The 21,529-nt window shown below is 47.7% G+C and overlaps 1 protein-coding gene across 2 annotated transcripts in view; it reads right to left on the minus strand.

Moving 5' to 3' along the window:
• The window catches only part of SLC34A1 (solute carrier family 34 member 1), a 195,686-nt gene that overhangs the window by 96,151 nt on the left and 78,006 nt on the right, over window positions 1-21,529 (minus strand). For both annotated transcript variants that reach the window (XM_069651531.1, XM_069651532.1), the window contains exon 8: window positions 17-212. In XM_069651531.1, the coding sequence (XP_069507632.1) occupies window positions 17-212 (196 nt within the window). The remainder of the gene's footprint in view (window positions 1-16; window positions 213-21,529) is intronic.

Below are 21,529 nucleotides of genomic sequence, written 5' to 3' on the forward strand. Positions count from 1 at the left end.
TTGGCTACTATCTCACCTGGATCACTAGCTTGGTGAAGGGCTCGGTCAGGATCTTCAGAAGGTCCGGGGCATCCTTGCCACTCTCAATCTTAAACGTGGCCACCACCAGCCTGGTAACATGATGCAGGTAGCCGGTGGCCACCTCCAGCGGCAGCAGAATGAGTACCGAGAGCCAGTTGAAGCAGTCGTGCACGGTCGCTCCAGCAAATGCCCTGTGGAGGCGAGAAGTAAAACATGATATGAAAACTAGCAATATTCGGAGTATCATATGCCTCTCCCTTTCTCTCTCTCTCTCTGTCTTCGTTCCTTTCTCTCTCTCTCTGAAAGGGCCCTGTGTTCAGTTTGGGAACTACAATGTTACAGGCAGTTCAAGATCACAGAATGATTGGTTAGGAGAAAGGAAGAAGCTCGGAGAAATGGCAGTGTGTGTCTGGCAGGTAACCAGGTGGAGAAAGGATGCGTGGACCGCAGTGGAATACAGACTGAGGTGGGAGAAAACGCACATGGAGCCTGCGGATAGAGGGGAGTCTTAGCAGTGACATCACATAAACTGGTAAAGGGGCAGCAGAGCTCCAGCAAATGGGCACAACTAAGCCCATGGGGGCCCACCCGTAACTTCAAGCAGGGATGTTCCAAGTGTGCAGGTATATATCCACTTCCCACAAGGAGATAAGGATGGCGCACTGGGGCATCGCAGGGGTAGTGGGCCCAAAGTCGCTCCAGCGAAGGATCCCTACGTCAGTTCGAATGGATGGGATAGGGGAATACTGGATGCATAGCCACACAGGGAGGGAGCAAGCAAGACTGCTGGAGATGGATTTCAAGCAAGGTCTTCAGATCCATAGGAAGGGACCACAAGTGGAGAAATGAGAGAACAATTTGGAATCAACTGAACAACTCCCAAATATGGTGATGCCTAAGAGCGCAGCGGAGACCTTATTTGCAGATTTAATGATATGGCGGTTTGGGTGGTTTCTCAAGAAGGCCTAGGAAACACCCCAGTTGCTCCATCGTTTATTCTGGTTGGAAGGGGGCAGTGAATGACCTCCCCGAAAGGCAGCAGTATAATTTTCTCTGATGTAGACAAGGTGATCACCACGGGCAATGTGCCAGGGAGTGGAAAGGGCTGAATGGGACGTCAAGTCAGCCTTGCTTCTCATTCTTGTACACCCATGTGATTTTTGTTTTCTGCTGGGACTACACTTCATGGGGTTGGTATTTGTTGACAAGGCAATGTCATTCGGATTTTCCATTTCATGTGCCTGGTTCATGGCGTTTAGTAGGATCAGGTGCTGGTCTGCTTTCTCTGTATGGGAATGGCAGAGGAGAAAGAGGAATGCAAGAGACTTGTGGAGGACTTCGAAGGTATGAGCCAAGGACTTTGGGGATCCATTTGCACCAGAAAAAAACAGAAGGGATCGATACTTGCCTGCCTTTTTGGGGGGATTCAATTGATCTTGCTGACGGTGCTGCCAGGTGACAAAGTGGTCAAGCCACAGAGTTGTGTGCGGGCAATCATGGTGGCATATCTCATTCATGTGCAACTAAACTATCTTGCACAATGTCAATGGGCCTTCAATCTGTGCAACCTAACACAGATCCCACGTCTTCCTGAACACCACTTACCTAGCCCCACTGCTTTCCTTTTAGACATGCAGATCTCCACCCCTCCGGCTGCGGCCCCACCCCTAAAGAATGAGTGCCATAATCTGGGGTTCCACACATGCCTGTCACAAGCACTTGCATTTTGTATTATGTCGTGGTCACGGGCAGGGCTTTCTGCAGTAACAGGACATTTGCATAGGGGCGTGGGGTGGTATAGAAGCTTCACCACAGGATCAGGATCACATGCAGGGTCAGGGACATCATGGCAGTGTAGGGATAATTTTTGGCCAAATACAATGGGGTCACGATATGACTGATGATGGAACACGTACTAATTGGATGCAATAGGTTCTACTGGGTTCAGGTTGTTCTGGGAAGTATCATGGCTGAGTGGTCAACAGTCAACTCAACGCACAAGAGATGTGGGTTAATGTTACAACAAAAACAAGCCCAAGGGATTCCAATGATTAACTCCAGGCCTCGAGGGCCGGATCCATGCTGGGTTTTCAGGATACCCCTCATTAATATTCATGAGATACATTTGCATACAGTGATTCTAAATGTATGCAACTATTTCCTTAAAAATATATATGAGGGCTAGCTGGAAAATGTTGTCAGGATTCCGGCCCTCGAGGCCCCTAGTTGGACAACCCTGCATGAGTGCAGGGATATCAAAGGAAAGTAAAAGGAACATTTCCAGATTTCTTGAGGACCGCATTCCATCCTTCCATACCGAGGCCTCCCCCTAAAGGCAGTAAAAAAAAAAATAGCTCACAGTCAAGTGTACAGTGCATTTCTTTGTTGGATTAGTTGGTTTGTCTCATTGTCATTGCTGTGGTCAGGATGATGTGTTCTTTCTAGGTTCTCCTCCCAACCTGCTGGACTAATGGCCCCGGGCTTGTGTCAGGTCCTGTCACCATATAGGGAATTGCAAGCTTCATCAGAAAAAGAAACTCCTTTGCACTTGGCACAGTCGCTAGCACTGTGTTCCACGACATGCCGTGGGTCGGTGCATCATTCCGACCGGTCCTGTGGGCAAACGTCCTGTGAGTCAATCAACCATCCAAAGGAAGTAACTTGCAGTCCTTCTAATGTGGGAGCAATGTTTATGATAGTTGTTTGTAAACAGTAGGACCCCGCTGCTGGGCATTCTCCAGAGGTAATGTTGGTATGAGATGGTTCTTTGATGCATCAGGGAAATATTGAAATGTACAACAAGCCTCTCAGGCCTAATGAAGTTGTGGGGGGTAGGTTACTGTAGCCCCTACAAAACTGAATAAACATCAAGGTTCTGGGCAGGCAGGGAATTAGTCCTACTTTGTAGGCGTGGGCTATAAGGGAAGGGTCCGAATAATAGGAGGGAAACCACAGGTTAGAGAATGAATGGGGAACCTAGGGACGCTTCTTACTCCTCCTATAGGCCCTACATCATGTAGGGCGTTGTAGTGCCAGGCCATCATGGTCTTCCCAGATCAATCTATTAACCCAAGACATAGGACTTCATCACAGAAGATAGACGCTGTGCCATGAAATGGCCTCAGGAATAGTTCTCACAGCAAATGCTTCAAGGCCTATGCTGTGGTTGTCAGTTGGGGGACATGTGTTGGACAACACGAGGGCGACTTTCCTTATAAATGACAAGGAAGGAGTATCAATCATTAAATGGCAGACAGCCAGTCTCTCTTGAGTATTACAGATTGTGCAGGTATTTGTTTTTGCTGCTCACATAGCTGGCCTTGGCAAGAATATTCCAGATGCATTGACTCATTCACAGTGGTCAAGATTCTGTGGGATGGCACCTGACATGGAGGCGCTGCCTGAGCCAAAGTGATCTGTGGGCCTTGGGCATGCCAACTTATTCTTCTTATTCCTCCTTGCTTGCCACTTGCTGGCTGCACTATCCATGTTTGTTGCCTTTATTATTTATTTATGTATTATTATTTATCTGCTTTTCTCCTTTGATCCGCACTTTCCACTCCACCCCCCAGGCACTTTTCCCGTCCCCCTCTCCCACCTCTCCCATGCACTTGTGCGTTCTCAATGTCACTGGGCCTAGTAAGATCATTGTTTTGTTCTCCCCTGTTCCCCTCCCTTGCCTTGTCGCGCTCTGAAACACTTGTGTACAAGCGCGATATAAATAAAATATCAAAATCAATATCAATGCCATGGCCATATGTTTAATAGTGGATGGGGTGCCGGCTTTAAAGAAACTAACCTGCAGACAGGCATAAGAGAGGTTTCTGGGTGGGGGCCCTATGTAAGAGAGGAACAGTGGCAGAGATGGACAATAAAACAGGAAATGTGGTGAAAATAAAGCCTACTTTTGGCCTTGGATCGTAAGGGAAAGATTCCAGAGATGTCACTTACAGTATAGTTGGGGATTTAATTTCCTGTGCGTCTGGAGCATCCATTACATACATCCAAGGCCAAAAGTAAGCTTCTATTTTCATAAAACCTTATAGAAATGTAGTTTCTATATATTGTTATCTCACATGCAGATATAAATTGGATATGAACAGAAACACAACCTAACTGAACATTAAAACATAAGATGAGATTTCACAACCACACTCTAAGATTGGTGAGTAGTTTTTGGTTAGCAATGTCAACAATATTCTAGGGCTAGCAACTAAAATTAGCGTTGACGCCGTTCACTTCATTTTTCACAGGATTGGTGATGCAGACGGTATTCGGAAATGCTTTCAAACAGCCTAATCAGGCTCAAATAATGGCAATCAGGTGTCGGTAAAGCTTCCATGACTAATATCCAGGGTAAGGTTGTAATTTCCTCGTTTTATGGTCTCACCTTACCAAAATTACTAATCAGAGTTTTCCATCTTTTTCTCCTTTACTTCCCTCCGTTACTTCTCTTGGATGAGTTCCAATGTATTTAACTCTAGATCTTCTCTTAAATGTAACCATCGGAGCATTTTCTATTTTCCCACATGCTTGATCACTCTCATATCAGGAGCACATTAAATTAGGGGCATCTGTATCAATCAATTTAAATAATGCATTCAAAGACTATTTTGATTTCCACAGTACAATACTCACTCCAGCCTTGAAAAAGCATTACGCAGGCAATGCATGTTGGCTGCCTAGTGTTTTGAAGAATTATTATTGGACAGGTGAGATGGATAACGAGTACTTAAATGAAATCCATTGAAGAATATTGTGGATATGAGACAACATTGAAAAGATATTCTTCCAGGTCCCAAATGATTTACTTTTGTATTGTTGAAATGAGATCAAATTGGTTATGTTGCTTCACAAACATACTGATTAAAAAGATGACTTTGTTGAATAATGTGCACTCATATGATGCAATCACAATACAAAAATATATGTTGATGTTCCATATATGTTACTGAAGAATACTTTTTGCAGTTGCGGTTTCATTGATTTCTTTGGTATTTTGGAGCGAAATTACACAATAGTAAAGGCCACACAAATTCCTGCGCAAAAGCACAGAAAATTGAATATAACCAAGGAGTTAGAAATAAATGAGATTCTTAAAACTAGGAGTGGCGCGCATGAGCCTTAGAACTTTTTCTTGTTAGTTAACAGTTTTCGGCTGGGTTTTTTATGAAACTTCCAAGGGTCTGTAGTCATTCTCGACAAATACTCCAATCGAAACTAGAGCCAGTGGCACACCAGCAGGCGTTCACACCCAACGTTCATACATAGACTGTTTGCAAAAATGTTGGCACTGACAACTAATGCTTCCAAGTTGGTCTGAGTTGTTTCGTATGGGAGAGCGTTCTGAAGATATAAGCCCAATCGTGAGGACGTGAGGAGGAGGAGCACGCTTGAAGGTTGGGCCATGCCGTGTAGTCGAAGAACAGACAGGAGCAAGGCGGTGACGATGGAGTGGTAAACGAGATTGGTGGACCGTTTGCCCAGAGGGGTGGGGGATTTAAAGTTTGAGGTGACCATTTTTAAAGCTGTGTTTTTTAATTATGTTTAAAGGGCCTTGTTTCAAAGTAAAAAAGCGAGTAAACAAGGGGTATTAGTAGTATAGGAGATGGCAATGGGAAGGGACGCTGTGTGTTGGCGGATTGCCTGGTTGATAGTAGATCAGAAAGGGGGCCTTTGGTAGTGCTGAGTAGCATGTGCCTTCTCAGGGGTATCTGGTGTTTCCATCGAAAAGGCTTCCAACAAAACCTTTTCCATCGAAACATATCCATTGAAAATATACGCATCGAATGCATATATGTATAGGGTAAAGGGTTAATTTTCGTTGGGGTGGGTTTTTAAGGGTAAAAAACAGGGGGTTGTTGGGGGACCGCACCTCCCCACCCCCCAAAATATATACAAAAAAATGCATTTGATGCAAATATTTTCGATGGATGGGTTTTGATGCAAAAAACTTTCATTGGAAAGTTTTAGTTGGAAAGACCATAAACCCTTCTCAGGGCTGGGAGGATAGCTCAGGGGCAACGCGTTTATTTTGGAAACAAGACAAGACATACCATCACAGGTTCAAATCCTGTTCTTGCGTTTAGAAACTGGTCTCTGGTATTAAGTGAGGGATTCCATGTCTGATCAGTGGTAGGAATAGGTGCAGTGGAGCTCTGTATTCCCCGGAAGGAGAATTTGGTAAAGCGCGCACAGGTGACGAGGGCAACGAGAAGTAAGTGCTTGTGACAGACGTGTGTGGAACCCAGGGATAATGGCTCTCATCCTTTCAGGGTAGGGGCTGACACAGGAAAGGTGGAGATGGGCATGTTTAAAGAAGAGCTATTGGACTGAATAGGTGTCACTCAGAGGGATTTAGGATCTACATTAGGGTGCACAGGTTCAAGGCCCATTTACATTGTACAAGATAGTTAAATGTTTTTGTTGTAGTTTGTTGGTCTGGTTTTCCTTTATTGGACATGAAACAACCGGCTACAGATGCCAAGGCGTGTGGATGTATGACGATTCTTTCATGCAGTTTATGGGGAAAAGCAGTCGTGTAGACATCAGGTGGGTTTCAATGGGTAGACGGTTGGGGGAAAATGGTCAAGAGATGGGACCAGGAAATATCACTGTTGAATGAAACCAGAGGCCAAGAGAGGGTCACAACATGGAATCCTGATCCATGGAGTGGATAACGACTTGGTCTCGGGATGATAGCTCAGGGGCAACGCAATAGCCTTAGAAGCAAGACGACGCAGAGCAACACAGGTTTGATCCCCGGGTCCACGCTTAGAAACCTCTGGGTATTAAACAAATAAACAATCAATCAATCGGTCCAGGAGACGGACCTCAGCCTTATTAAGGATACCACGAGGGACTTGGTGGAGGTGTAGAGGACTTATTCGGATTTCAAGGTAGTGTGGTCGCACTATTACCAAACAGGGGCCTGGAGAGGGGCCAGGACCCCTTATATTGCCCTCACCACAAATGTGCTGTTTTAGGAGCGTATAAAGCGGAATGCTCGTTCAATGTCTAAATGTTTTGATATGATTTGATATCGTATGGCATTCATAACGCGCCGATACACAAGTATTTTGTGCGGAGTACTTAAATAGCAGGGAGGGGTTACATAGAGTGAACAAATAGGAAGTGTGTATGTGTTTTCTGAAAAAGATAGTGGCCTCTAGTTCATCCCATGTCTTAAGGAAGCAAATTCCCTTTTTGTTTGGGAGCTGCCAGGAATGAAGGAGAGTACATTTCTCCTGGTGTTCTACTGAATTCTAGGTACAGACAACTGGTGAAGGTCTTGGGACCCCGAGGTGCTGATTGGCTCATCATTTGGTAATATCTCTGAAATGAAGCCCTAGGATAGATTTGCACATCACAATGAGAACCTTGAATAGGAATCTTTCGGGGATTGGCATCCGGTGTAAAGTTTCCAAAGCCCCTCTGCCCTTATTTCAGTTTGTCGGTATTACCTTTGGAAATACTCACAAACTCTTTCACCATTACTGCAGGTGCTTACTTACAAGGGTTCCATGATACGAAGTCAGATACTCATCGTTGTGAAATGCGTTGTGAAATGCGGTATGTGATATTACCGCAACCGGTAATGCTGAATTTGGCGGTGCTGTATTAGTGGCGATAATCAGCTAACCACACATTTTTTAGCGCACCACAAAATGCTTATTGAGACCTCAAGCAATTCAAACCATATCCCTAAGCATGCCGGATGAGCGTAGTCGATGCGCAAGACCATTAGTACAGCGGGGGTAGTGGAGCGCTGTGGTATGTTTGTGTATTTATTTAAGATCTCGCGGGTCCTTCAGTGGAGTCAACAGCATTGCTCTAAACGCTATTTTCTCTCTCCTTCGGGGCAGTATTAGCAACCAGTGCAGGGGTGGACTGGCCTATAGGGAACTCTGAAGATTTGCCAGTAAGCCACAGCACCCTGGGCCTCTTTTGTGTGGTAACCTTTTTTATTTTCACATTTTCTCATAGGAAAAGGCTTGAGCTTGCTGAAAATGTGTAATGTGGGGTCACTTGAAAAATATTTCCAGGGCCTCTTTTGGTTCCCAGTCCACGCCTGAACCAGTGTAACATTAAAAAGATACTTTTGTCCCCCACGCCCCCTGCTTACTCCTCTTTCACACTTTGCTTTCCACATCTGTTTTTTGCACCCTGAAGCCCGACTGGGAACTAATGGGTGACTGGAATTATAATGGCTTTACGGGCCCTACAAGCTGATCAAGGTGACACCGTTCCAATAGCGCCTGAAAGGTTTTGGGTGCAAAATGAATTAGCAATTGTTTGCCGGAACGGTATCCAGTTTAAACAAAACTTCGTCAAAAGTGTTATAAAGCACAATGTTGCCCATGTCTTGTTAAACAAATAAAAAACTTTAGCCTGTAGTGGCTACAGCCGCAGCATCAGCGCAAAGGTTAACATAATACCACCCGTTGAGCATTTGCGGCGCAAAGACACAGAGAAATTAACAGAGAGGGTGCTAAACAGCATGACAGCAGCGGGCTCTGCATAATGTTTGATCCAATGAAGCGCTTCCCTAAACAATGATTTGCTGGATACAGGAATGCAAGTTGCCACTACTTGCGAAGAATCAACAACGCTGCACTTGATAGAGTTGTCACCAGGGTTTTAAGTGGGCCAGGGCTATCTCTCAACGCTTTAATTGAGCTGCCAGGGCTGCCACCAGCCCAATAGCAACCCCATAGTTAGGAAAACCACTCTTTTATTTTTTATTTTACCCATCCTGGGGATTCGATCATAAGCCCTGCTGGTTGCAATCCACTGTCATATTGCACCATGCTGTTGCAGTAATGCTGGACTGCTATTGTTTCATTCAATAGACTGCTTGACACATTTGTACCAAGCAGTATATTGAATGAAACAAAATACAATTACCACCTACGAAGTAGCACAGTGCAATGTGACACTGGATTGCCACAGCAGGGCTTGTGTTCAAGTTCAAATCCCCAAGGGAAAAGGAAAAAAAGTGGCTTTCATTGTTGTCCCAGTGCTAGTGGTGAGTGATTGAAAGGGGTTGTAGGTGAAAGGGTCGACTGCAATTGATTTGAATGCAATAGTTTCGAATCAAAATGACTGAGGAAAAAAAGGGCGATTTTTTTTTCTTTTTTTTGGGGAGGGGGCGTTCCCCCCAAACACCCGTTTTTGGTGTAAAAAACACTTTTATTTCCTCTATGGAAGCCAACAATATATATATACATTTTAAAAAAAGCATTCAACCTTTTTTTCGGTCCTTTTGACTCTAAACTATTGTAATTCAAATCAATGTATTCGACCCTTTGACTGGACTCCATTGAAAGGGGAAGCTGCATACAACAGCATGCTGTGGTGGACAATGACACACAAATGGTGTGCCATATTCTTTCAGCTCCTTCCACTCAGGGATGTCATTTGGGGGTCACCAGGGGTTGTAACTGCAACCCCTGTGGTCTCCCTTGCTACCCCTAAAAAAAAATCTTTTTTTTTTTTTTAACAAATAAAAGCTCCTTGGCTGTGGCCAGTGCCATGTGGCTCTTTGTTTCTGGAGTGGCTGGCTTTCTTGTTCAGGTCTCTTAAAAAAAAAAAAAAAACAGGGGGTTCTGCAAGTGTAACACTTTGAGCAGTGACACATAATTTGTCTTTCTGGAATTCTATACAATAATTGCTAGACTCAAATGTTTATTTCGGACACACTTTAGGGGTGAGTCACTGATTTACACTGTTCATAAACAGCTCAAATTCACAATGCAGACAAAAATGTCCAAAAAGAATTTAGAGTAGAATAAGCATCCATTTCGGACTATCAGCCTCATCACGAGTTTGGCGGTAATCCTTAAATGCGGCAGTAATGCTATTAACGCTGCCTTTAAGGGTCCTCCAAATCACGGTTTTGGCTGCATTTACCCCCAGCTATAAGCTGGGGATAAATGCCCCAGGAAAATTCCCATTTTCGGGCGCTATTGGGGAATGGGGAATTACTGTTACCGCCAAACCCGTGATCCGGCGCTAATAGCGCCGGAGGGTTTAGCAGTAACGCTAATACCGCCGGGATGCCGCCCAACTCGTGATGAGGCCCATATGTATTTTGCTTTTCGCAAGTTGCAGTAATAGCATATATTTTCTCTTCCGTTGTCTCTGTTACGATCATCATAAGTCATTCCATCTCAGTGTCCTCGGTCACTTGACACAATCATTGTGCCTAAAAGCTTGTGTACAGTGTAGAATGTTTGACCATAGTGTAAGGACGCCGGTGGGGGATGTCTGCACTTCCGCACAGAGGACCCCTGCCAAGATTCTCTATTCGGTAGCTATGGTCGAGAAATCAAGGCCTAGCTTCTCAGGACGTGATGCGAGCTGGTTCTTAAGTACAGTGTAGTCCCCAAGCACCCTCAAAGGAATGTCCACACATTGTATCGGTTACAACACAGTCTTTATATAATTAATGTTCAAAGGTATATACAATATCACAATAACTCACTTTGTACTCCGAAAATCAGCAATGGTAAATATGTACAGTTTCTAAAGTGGTACCACTAACGTTATTAGATCTCATTAAAGTGCATACGGTCAGAACGACACACAGATCAGAATAAGGAGGAAACCAACAGTAGAGAGAGGAAGGAAAGCAAGGTGATTGAACAATTGGCAGAATACTGGCCCCTATCACTAGACACAGTTCTGTGTGGAGATCCCCCCACCTGGGCAACCTGTAGAAGAAAGATACAAGCCCAGTCCATATATTGTTCCCACTAGACTTTCCAAGAGTTCTGTAACCCCAAAGTACCTTGGCATTGTAGCGTTCTGTGTCGGGAAATCGACGGCCCTTCTTGAGTGTCCTCCCTTTCAGGCAGGAGTCAAGGGTCATCAAACGTCCGACGAAGAACAGGTCGAGCTACGACGGTGAAGTGGCTGTGTCATTCCTAGCGGTGCTCGTTGATGGGGAAGCGTAAACGTCCTGCAAGGAAGAGGCGTGCGGGGCACCTCGGTGTCGATAGTTCTGGACCGCAAAGAGTTTGAAGAACTGTGGCCCAGCAAGGGCGTCGAGTCGTCGGCGTCTCCGTGGTCTTTGGGTGGCGGGAAACCCACCGGTGGATGCTCCTTGGCGCGTCGACGGTCAGGCCTTCTCCAGCAGGATACAACGGCGACGATGTGGATGAGAGCGTCCTTGGATCAATTAAGTTCTTAGGCAATGGGAGCACGGGGGCTCCAGTCGGCGATGGCGGTCGGCGACAGTGGTGGACAACAGTCCGGGCGCTTCTCCTTGGAGTTCCGCAGCAATCCCCGTATCGGGTCGGCAGCCTATCGAAGGTCTGTCTACCAGGAGCTTAGGCAAAGATCAGCTGTGCACGATGGTCCCTCATAGCTTGGGAAGAGGGCGTCTTACCAGGTCCTCTCAGGGTCAGTTCTTGAAGCACAGCAGCTTTCAGATGGTGAAGGAGAGCAACAGCAATTCTTCTCTTCCAGCAGGGCTTCAAGGTCAAGCATCAGTTTCACTCCAGTTACTCTTCGTAGTTTGGACTTCAGCTCTGAACACTTCTGAACACGATTCCTAGCAGTGAGAGGTCCCCAGATATACTGTTGATCTCCCATTCATTCCGCTGGGTCACACTGAGGCATCCAATCACTACAATGGGCATTCATGCAGGCAGGCAAACAATCAGGCACACAGTGCATCCAGGCCATTCACTTCTCTCCAGACACTCACAACAAGGTATGTGTATTGGGACATGTACCGAGCGATTCAACACTTCATACTGCATTCATACCAGTTTCCGGCAGGGCTTTCTCAGTCATTGTGTCAACCACCAGATACTAGACACCCACAACATAGAATGCGTATTCGTCACACACTCCATTCACCCAGGTCCCACCCACAGGCATATCCACAACATAGGGTCATTGGGAAGGCTCCAGCCAGTCTGTTCAGCACTTCCCCGCACTACCATATATGGAACTACCACCCAACAGCCAGTCAGGGGGAAGGGACAGAGGCAGGGCTTCCCAGGAGTTTGGGGAGATCAAGGTAGCAGGCGATGGAAGGCAAGAGGCCATGGGGGCCATTTTGTCTCCATCAGGAATCTACCGATTCCAGTGACAGGGCCTGGGCATCCCAAAATGGAGGACACTCAGTGCACCAGTCATTTCAGCACGGAGCTGCCACCAGCCTGTACCCTGCTCTGTGGGTCACACACAGGTGCCCAAAAGCATACACTAGAGGTGCGGGGTTGCACCCTACCCATGGGGGCCATAAGGGTATCCCATTGGTCTGTTCATCAAACCAAAAGAGACAGCGCTGCACCGCCAGGAGTCCCAAATGAACTCCTGCGCGGAAAACACGACAGAACACACGATAAAAGGAATTAAAGGACAAGGATACAGAGGCCCTGTCCCTCCGATGCATTTCCAGCATCACACTTAGCACATAAAATGGCCCTTCATTTAATTGTGCCACAGTGAATGCTTTGTTGTAATGTGTCTATCTTTCCTATCTCCCTGGCATGTTGGTCAGGATGTTTGTTTGCATGCATCATGTAAGGAGTGCCCAGAGCACGGGATGCCGTGTGATTGCGCTGCATTCTCTGCGCTAATCTAAATTCTTTAATACAGTGTTATTAGCCCTGCCAATGGTCTGTATTTTGCCAACCTCTGAAGCCTGAAAAGTAGATCCCTAGCAGGCTTGACATGTGGCAAACTTTGCACCAGACCTGCAGATGAAATGGCCTGCTGTTAAATCTCAGTTCCCAGTTTAATTGTATCCACTACAGAGTGTAATTGTGTTCTGACTTTGAGAACATTCAGACATGTAATTGCTCATTTTACTATGGCCAGTCAGATATCTATAGCTGGTAAGATAGCTTAGTGGGTTGAGCACTCGCTGCTGCGATATGTGTGTGACCCGCAGATTGCAGGTTCGAATCTCCGCAAAGCCAACTCAGCCTTTCATCCTTCTGAGGTTGATAGATGTGTACCAACACAGGTTGGGTGATATTGTATGTATATTTGTATATATCTTTGGATTAAGGCGCTATATAAATAACACATCATTATATAAAGCGCTTAAGCCTAAGTTCTATATAATAACACATCATTTTCATTTGGCCTTGGACGTCTGCTTGCATTCACAGTAATATGGGCCTATACACACTGATATTAATGATACATATTGTGATACAATCTTGTATGGAATGTATATCACATTACAGTGATATCGTAACCATATTTTTCATAGTGTACTTAGGAACAATGCTATGTGATGCCACTTCCTGTTTTGTCAAGGGGTGCAATGTCGTGTTCCATCGCTTCCCGTGATGCCACTTCAGGTGTGGTCAAATGACATCACTTCCTCTGATGTCATCAGAGTTCAAGGATCGTGTGATGTCACTTCCGCTAACCCTAGCATGTTGGTGAAATTACGTCCATGGTTCCACTACTTTTTTTAAAACTTCAACCACTAGCCTGAGAGTGAAGAGAGTACATCAGCAAAAAAGAGAAAGAAAAACACACGAGTTAGTTTCCAAACCTATTTTCTTACTTTGGGGACTAACTTGTTTGCTTTCGATGTTTCAAAGTATCATAAGACTTTTTGCTATTTTGTTAGTTAATTGTTAATGCGTGCAGACTGGTGCTGGTGAGTATTAACATTTTAAAAAACGAGTTCCACACCTTGCACCGACATGCAGGGCACACTTCAGGCATGCCCATCATTTAGGCCACACCCCCTCGTTACAGCCCTGCCCTCAATTTCTCCCCCCCACTTAAAGCACTGGTGGGCGTGCTGCTCTTGAGCCCTCCTCTGAGAGGGAAGGCGAATCAGGAGGAAATCAGTGTGAATGGCGGGCGAACGCGCCAGCGAAGGTGGCATGGCGGGCGCCGCCCCTTAGTGGGGGTTGCCCAGCCGACCTCCTCCCCCACGACTCCAACAGTTCAGGGGGCGGGGATGGGGGAGGAACACGTTAGCCCCACCCCCGTAAGCGGACGGGAGCGCGCGAAACGTGAGGGGCGGGACAGGAAACCGCGGGAGAAGCAGGCCCCATAAAGGCACAGGCTTTTCTAGACAATAGCGCATTCTCCCTCGGTTTCCTGCCTCACCGGATTGTGGTTTTGTTTTGTTGCAGGAGCGCAAGGAGGAAAGTTTCCAGTGGGTGGCCTATTCTGTTGCAGAGTGGATATCGTGGTGTGGCGTTTCCAAGGAGTCTGGAGGAGAGTTTCCGGTGTGCAGGGGCAGTTTCTCTGTTCCGGAAAGAGGGCCCCGTTCCAGCCAGAGGGTTTCGTGTCGCGGAACAGTGGAAGAAAAGGTACGGCCTTGGACGGAGATAGGAAGGTACGGGGGTTCGCGGGTGTTTGTTGTGCGGCTGGACGCCGGGTATTTAAAGAAGTCAGCGGTGGGTCGAGTAGTAGGGTCGGTGAGGGTACTGCCTTAAGGAACAGCCTTGCGGGCAGCGGTAATGAATATGGGGAATAGGTGCATGTGATGCAGAGGATATGTAGTTGGCGCATGGGGACGGACTTAGGCCTCGGGCTACTAACGTTGTGCTGGTAGATGCAGGTGGTGAGGTTAGCGAATGCAAGTTTAAAAAAAAAGCATGTAGGGGACGAGGCCAAGGGTGATTTGTGGTCAGGATTGTGGACGGTCGCGGGCGGAGTGGGGTTTTCCACTGCAGGAAGCTCCATTTACACGGTGCATGGGGGATGCCACAGCCGCGGGGTTATTTCAGCATCGGTCGGGGGAGTAGCAGAGGCGGATCTAACGGTCGCTAGGCAGACCAATGGCGACCGGGCCCCTGTGCCAGGCCCCGCCCCTTTCACGCAGCACAGGGCCCTTTCTGTTGGACGTCTTGGACGTCACTCCAGAGTCCAGTCTCCTTTCTTTCTCCTTTCCAATCCTGGGCCAGTGTAGCTAGTGGTGGTACCTGAGAGACGACTGTGACGTAGACACGTCTCGTGACGTCCCTACACTGGCCCAGGATTGGAAGGGAGAAAGAAAGGAGAACGTTAGATCCGCCTCTGCCACTCCCCCATCACGACCTGCACCAGTGAACACAGGCTGCGGCCCCGAACAGTGCCATCTGCACTGATGTGCGCCCTGAAGTTGGGGGCTGCCCCAAAGGAAGCCCCAGGAGAGGGACCATCCCTGGCCTGGTAAGTCAGAGACTCAGGGCCCGGCTCAGAGGACCGCAGCACTGCGTATAGCAGCTGCACGGCTCCCCTGCAGCACACAGGCTACCCTCAGGGGCGCACCTCGTTACCTCTGTGGCTCTCTAACTTAACTCCGCCCACCCAAAGCTCCGCCTCCATGACCCGCCCACCTAGGGCCCACACCAGGTGTTCCCCACGGGCCCTTTGCCTTAAATCTGCCACTGGGGAGTAGATCATCACGGTGCCAGGTGGCAGTCTGACCCGATGGTTATGGGGGCGCGGAGTGGCTGGGAGCAGGGGCGGGTTGAGGGGTGGGGGGTGCAGGGACTGCAGGATGGTGAAGTTGGGGGGCACAGGCAGGGGAGGGCCATTTGTTTTGCCTTCAAACTATATTTGGCCAGGCAAAGAAGGAGCAGGGGAGCGCACAAGGGAAATGGGGCAACCTGACGGTGGGGCCATTGAGGGATCGAGGGGCCAGGCGCGGGAAACACCGAGGGAGGAGGCGCGGGTTACAGGAGTAGGGCAAGAGGTCACAGGGCATTGTGGGCGCGGTTGCTCGCGCTCATGGCCACGTTTGAACAAGGGGTTTGGGGGGGATTGAAGGTTAATCCGACCCGCGTGATCCAATTTGGTAGACGGGGGAAAAGGGGACTTTATGAAAGACCATGCAGGAGTGCCTCATGACGAACGATAAACCGCGGGTTCCAAATCTGTATAAGGCCGCAAGGGGGGATTTTAATAAGACGTATATGCACAAGTGTTTTATGGTTCGGGTCGGGTTTATAACGAATGCCTCATAAGATTTGTCTATAAGACACCGAGGCACAAGGTTTCTGCTCCCGATACGTAGCATACATAGCGAGTGTTCCATTGCCCGGTGCGACTTTATAAGGAGGGTTTCATTGTCCGATGCAAATTTAAAACACACCCTTGCACAAGGCCTGTTCCTAATACGGAGCACATATAAAAAGGATTTCATTGGCTGGAGGGATTTTTATAATGAAGGACTACAGTGGGTGTTTCATTGTCCGGGGCGTATTTATAACACGCATATGCAGAAGTTTTTCTGCCCTGATAGGAAAACTTTCATAACGGCTGGCATTGTTTGGAGTGATTATATCACGTCTATGCAAAAGTATTTCTGGGCCTGATAAGAGTAATTTAGAATGAGGCCCCATAGTCAGGTGCGATGGGATAACACGCCAGGACAGGTGTTTTGGTCTCTGGTATGAAGCAAAAGTTATGAGACGGGTGGGATTTATTAGGAGAGACTAGGATGATTGGATGAAAGATATTGGGCAAGTTATAATACCCGCATGCGGGTCATTGACTAGACGAATGAATTGCTTCAAGGAAGCCTAGACATGCATAGTGGCCATGCGCGCAGCAAAGGGGCCAAGCGCGTAGGGGCAAAAGGGACGGCAATCACTAGAGTTGGAGGAAAAGAGAGTTCCGATAGAAACGTGGCAGTTAAGGAGCACAAAAGGTCAGGCCGCATTGTGGCGAGTGCGGGTCAAAGCATGTTGTGCTCAGGTCACCATGTGTTCTCGTGAACTGTTTCCTATGGTGTCAGCTTGCATTGGAGTGTTGGTTGGGGGCGGCTCCATCAGTAACGAACACCGGTGTAGGCGAGGTTGGAGTCATTTGGGTGTGCTCCAGAACGCGGAAGGAGTGAGGGCGGGGTCGGATGAGTGTTGCACGGTTTTACTGCAAATACAATGGAAGGAGGTGCTGTTTTAGGATGCTGGGTAAAGTGTCCATTCTGGACTTAAGGGCCAGGACAAGGGCGCTGCTTATAGACCGTCTGCCCAAGGTAACAAGGTTGAGTGGTTTAAGGTTATGAGCGGGGGGAGAGCGAATGTGGCCATAGGGGAGATGGTGGGGGTTTAGTAGCGCATTGTGTGTCGGGTCCGTGGTTCTAGGTTAGGAGAAAGGAATGGGGGTGGTTAGAGAGGGGCGGTTAGTAGGGGGCTGTTTAGGGCACTGCGGATCGGTGCCGAGCAGGTAGCTAAGAAAAATGGGAGGGAGGTGCTGCGGCGTCCGTTCGCATAAGCAAAGTGCATTATGGAGCTTGTGGTTATATCGTGTGTAATGTCCTACCTCCATTTCCATTACATGCTCAGAGGAAGAGTCCTCTGTCAATGATGGTGAAAAGTGGGCTGCGCCCCACGTGGTGTGGGAGGCGGGGTTACCGCGCTCAGAGCGGCAGTTCGTGGAATAATAAAGAAGGTTTCAGACGTGCCTCGCCTCTGCCTCTGTTTCATTGTGTGCTCTGGCCCGTAACGATTCATTGAGTTATATACCGCGAACCTGTATGCCTGTTCCCACCTACAACAATGGCGACGAGGAGTTTATAATCGAGTGCCGGAGCACGTAGAAAAGTCCTGCCAGCCGTCAGCTCGAGACACCAGGATCCTCGCTCACTGCTCCGGAGCCGCTCACGAACCACGCGGCCCTACACCAAAGTCAAGTAAGAGCCCCGACTTATGAACGGCCATTCCTACCAGCACGAAGTCATAGACCCACGTGTCACGCGCACCGCGTATCACACGCGGTGCTCGGCTGAAAGAGCACACACATGCTGAGTCGCGACCGCAATACTTTCGTCAAGCCCAGCTCGCGCGGAATCGCATCGCGCTTTACCGCCATTCTGTCTTAGGCCTACGTTCAGGCCCAGCGCGCGCGAAGTCATCGCGCTTCGTACTATTACGCAACTCCACCAGTATCAAGAGCCAATCACGCATGCAACCTTCCCTTAGCACGCGGGTGCTGGAAACAACACGGCAAGGTCTCAAATCATTCATCTGCACAACTTTAACCGCTGAGCACGCTCACATCAAAGACAAGGCACTGCTGCCAACATACAGAAAGCAAACATGTCTGCAGACAACCCGGACAGTGGTATCCTGAGCCCCTCCTCCAGTTCCACGCCCCGGCAAGCCACCCACAAAGAGGACTGTGGCTCAGAATCCCTACAACTACTGGCTGTGCCGCCTTTTGACATGTCAGACACAAGTAGCCTTGCCCCCAGATGGGCCAGATGGCTCAAAGAACTGCATGTCTACATAGATGCATCAGGGGTAAGGGAGGAGCGCCGACTCAGAGGAATCCTACTCCACTCTCTAGGACCAGTAGTACGAGACATCGTCTTTGAAATGCCTGAATCCACAACAGACACCTTCCAAGGTATTATTGATGCTTTGAATGCTTACTTCGCACCCCTGCGAAATGTCGACTACGAACGCCATATTTTCCACACCTCCACACAGGATAGCAGCGAAAACATGGACAGTTTTGTAATGCGCCTCAGAAAAAGAGCGAAATATTGTGACTTTGATAGATATTCAACGGAAGAAGCTATAAAATCCCAAACCATTGCCGGCTGTGCATCTCAAGAATTCAGGAAGAAATTATTGCAAAAGAGCAGGACATTAGAAGAGATACTACAACTCGCTCGAGCGGACGCCGCTCTCATGCAACAGACTGAATCACTGGATAACATCAAAATCACCCAGTCTAACTCCACGGCATCAATATGCCCCATCAGAACCTCCAAAGAAGCACCACGTCCCACGGAACAAAAGAAATGTTACAGGTGCGGCTTCAAATATCCTCATGTTGGTCCATGTCCAGCCATAGGACACAACTGTGACAAGTGCGGAGGTGAAAACCATTTCCAATCTGTATGCAGAAACATAAATTTCTTTACATCTACTGAAGCGCACCGGGACACGAGGAGGTCAGACCGATTTCCAGCAAAGGAAAGCCCGAGAGCTCGCAGAAGACAGTCACCCACAGTATCCAGACGCCAATCTCAAAGCTCATCCCGTGACACGCCACGGGAAGGGAGAAGGCGGGAAGAAAGAAGAGAATACACGAGCAGGAGACACTCCAGACAGAAGATCAGACATTTAGAAAGTTCGCCTCACAGAAGACGAGACTCCCAGTCATCCTCATCCAGTGGGGACAGGAAAAGGGGATATGTGCATGCAATTGGAAACAGCATAGCCACAGAATACAGTCCCACGTTGCTACTACAATTAAACGGACAAAACAGAGAATTTCTGATTGACACAGGGGCAACAGTTAATGTCATAAATGATGAGACCTACAAAAGACTCAACCACAAGAAGGCACTGAAGGAATCAGACACACTGATATACTCTTATGGCTCAAACACGCCTCTTAATTGTCAAGGAATGTTCATGGCACACTGTCAGTACAAAGACAAGAGTCAGAAGATCAAAATATACGTCATAAAAGGAGACGTACCAGGTGGCAGCATCTTGAGTTTCAAATCTGCGATTCAAATGGGACTCATCCAAATTATGTATCAATTAATGTCAGCCTACACTACTAGCCCCAAAGACATGATAAAACAAATGTTTCCCTCCCTGTTCAAAGGGTTAGGTAAATTAAAGGACAAACAAGTAAAACTACATATCAATCCTCAAATAACCCCGACAGCACAGCACTACAGAGGCATACCCCTAAACATACAAAGACACGTGGAGGATGAGATTCAGTCATTATTGCAGCAGGACATCATAGAGCCAGCATCGGGACCAACCCCCTGGGTATCTCCCATCGTACCCGTACCGAAGAAAGACAACAAGGACAGCATTCGCATTTGCGTGGACATGAGGGCCCCCAATGTAGCCATAGAGCGGGAAAGACATCTGGCTCCAAGAATGACTGATATGATGCATTTACTGCACGGATCCAAAGTATTCTCCAAGCTAGACCTGAATAAGGGATACCATCAGTTAGAGCTACACCCTACCTCGAGGTATATTACCACCTTTTCAACCCATGTAGGTCTGTTCAGATACAAAAGACTCAGCTTTGGAGTATCTTCGGCCGCCGAAATATTTCAAAATGAAATACACCAAGTGATAAAACACATTCCCAACTGTCTAAATTACTCGGACGATATCTTGATTTTCGGCATCACACAAGAAAGCCATGATGACACTCTGAGGAGAGTCTGCATGGCGCTGGAGAATGCCCATCTCACACTCAACCCGGACAAATGCGAAATCAGCAAATCCACTCTCAAATTCTTTGGACACATCTTCTCAAGAGATGGCCTAAAACCAGACCCGGAAAAGGTGCAAGCACTTGTTGAGACACCCACACCCACGTCAGCTTCAGCAGTACGCTCCTTTCTGGGAATGGCGAGCTACTGCACCCGATATATACAAGATTTCGCCTCAGTAAGCACGCCTCTTCGACTTCTAACCGGGAAACATCAGGAATTCCAGTGGTCGAATGCCTGCGAGGAAGCATTTCAAGAAATCAAGAAAAGAATCGCAACGGCCTCTTGCATGGCCTATTACGACCCTGACTATGACACGGAACTCACAGTAGATGCGAGCCCAGTTGGGCTAGGAGCCATCCTGGCACAATCCAGACGTGGTGCACCACCTGACTCCCCAAGAAGAATTGTAGCCTATGCCAGCCGCAGCCTCTCCAAGACAGAATGCGCCTACTCCCAACCCGAAAAGGAGAGCTTAGCGGTAGTGTGGGCATGTGAGCACTATCACCTATTTCTGTATGGCCGACCATTCACCATAATCACAGATCACCAGGCCCTCACCACCATCTATGGGAAACCGACCGCGAGAATGCCACCACGAATCGCCAGATGGGGCTTAAGGCTACAAGAGTACTCATTCAAGATAATACATCGACCAGGCAAAGACAACAACCCAGCCGACTTCCTATCACGCTACCCGCTCCCAGCTCATGATGAACGCCAATCACACAAAGCCAATCAATATCTAAGATACCTGATCAGCAGCGCGCTACCTAAATACATTACCACAACACAACTGCTCGAAGAGACCCAAAAGGATGGACTACTCCAGATGGTACAAACTTGCCTCAAATCGAACCAATGGCAAGTCAAAACAAAAGGAGCATCTTCCTTGTCAACGGAAGAGGAACAGCACTTCCGTACATTTAAACTAGTCCGTCATACGCTATCCACATCACCGGAAGGACTATTACTAAAAGAAAACAAAATAGTTATCCCAAAAACCCTTCAAGATCAGGTATTAGACATCGCCCATGCCGGACACAGAGGAATAGTGTCGACCAAGAGGCAGCTGAGGACCAAGGTATGGTTCCCGTCAATAGATGAGCGAGTAGAACAGCTACTACGGAAATGCCTAGCATGTCAGGCGGTGGCACCGCGCACATTTCCAGAGCCACTCAAAACTTCGGAGATGCCACTGCAAGTGTGGGATGAAGTAGCTGTAGATATGTTTGGGCCGCTGGCAAATGGCAAATACGTGCTGGTGATCATTGATGAAATGTCACGTTTCCCAGAAGTACATCTGGTTCATTCGACCAGTGCACA

The sequence above is a fragment of the Ambystoma mexicanum genome, chromosome 3p, assembly GCF_040938575.1.
Source record: "Ambystoma mexicanum isolate Mex_15411 chromosome 3p, UKY_AmexF1_1, whole genome shotgun sequence".
Lineage (NCBI taxonomy): Eukaryota > Metazoa > Chordata > Amphibia > Caudata > Ambystomatidae > Ambystoma > Ambystoma mexicanum.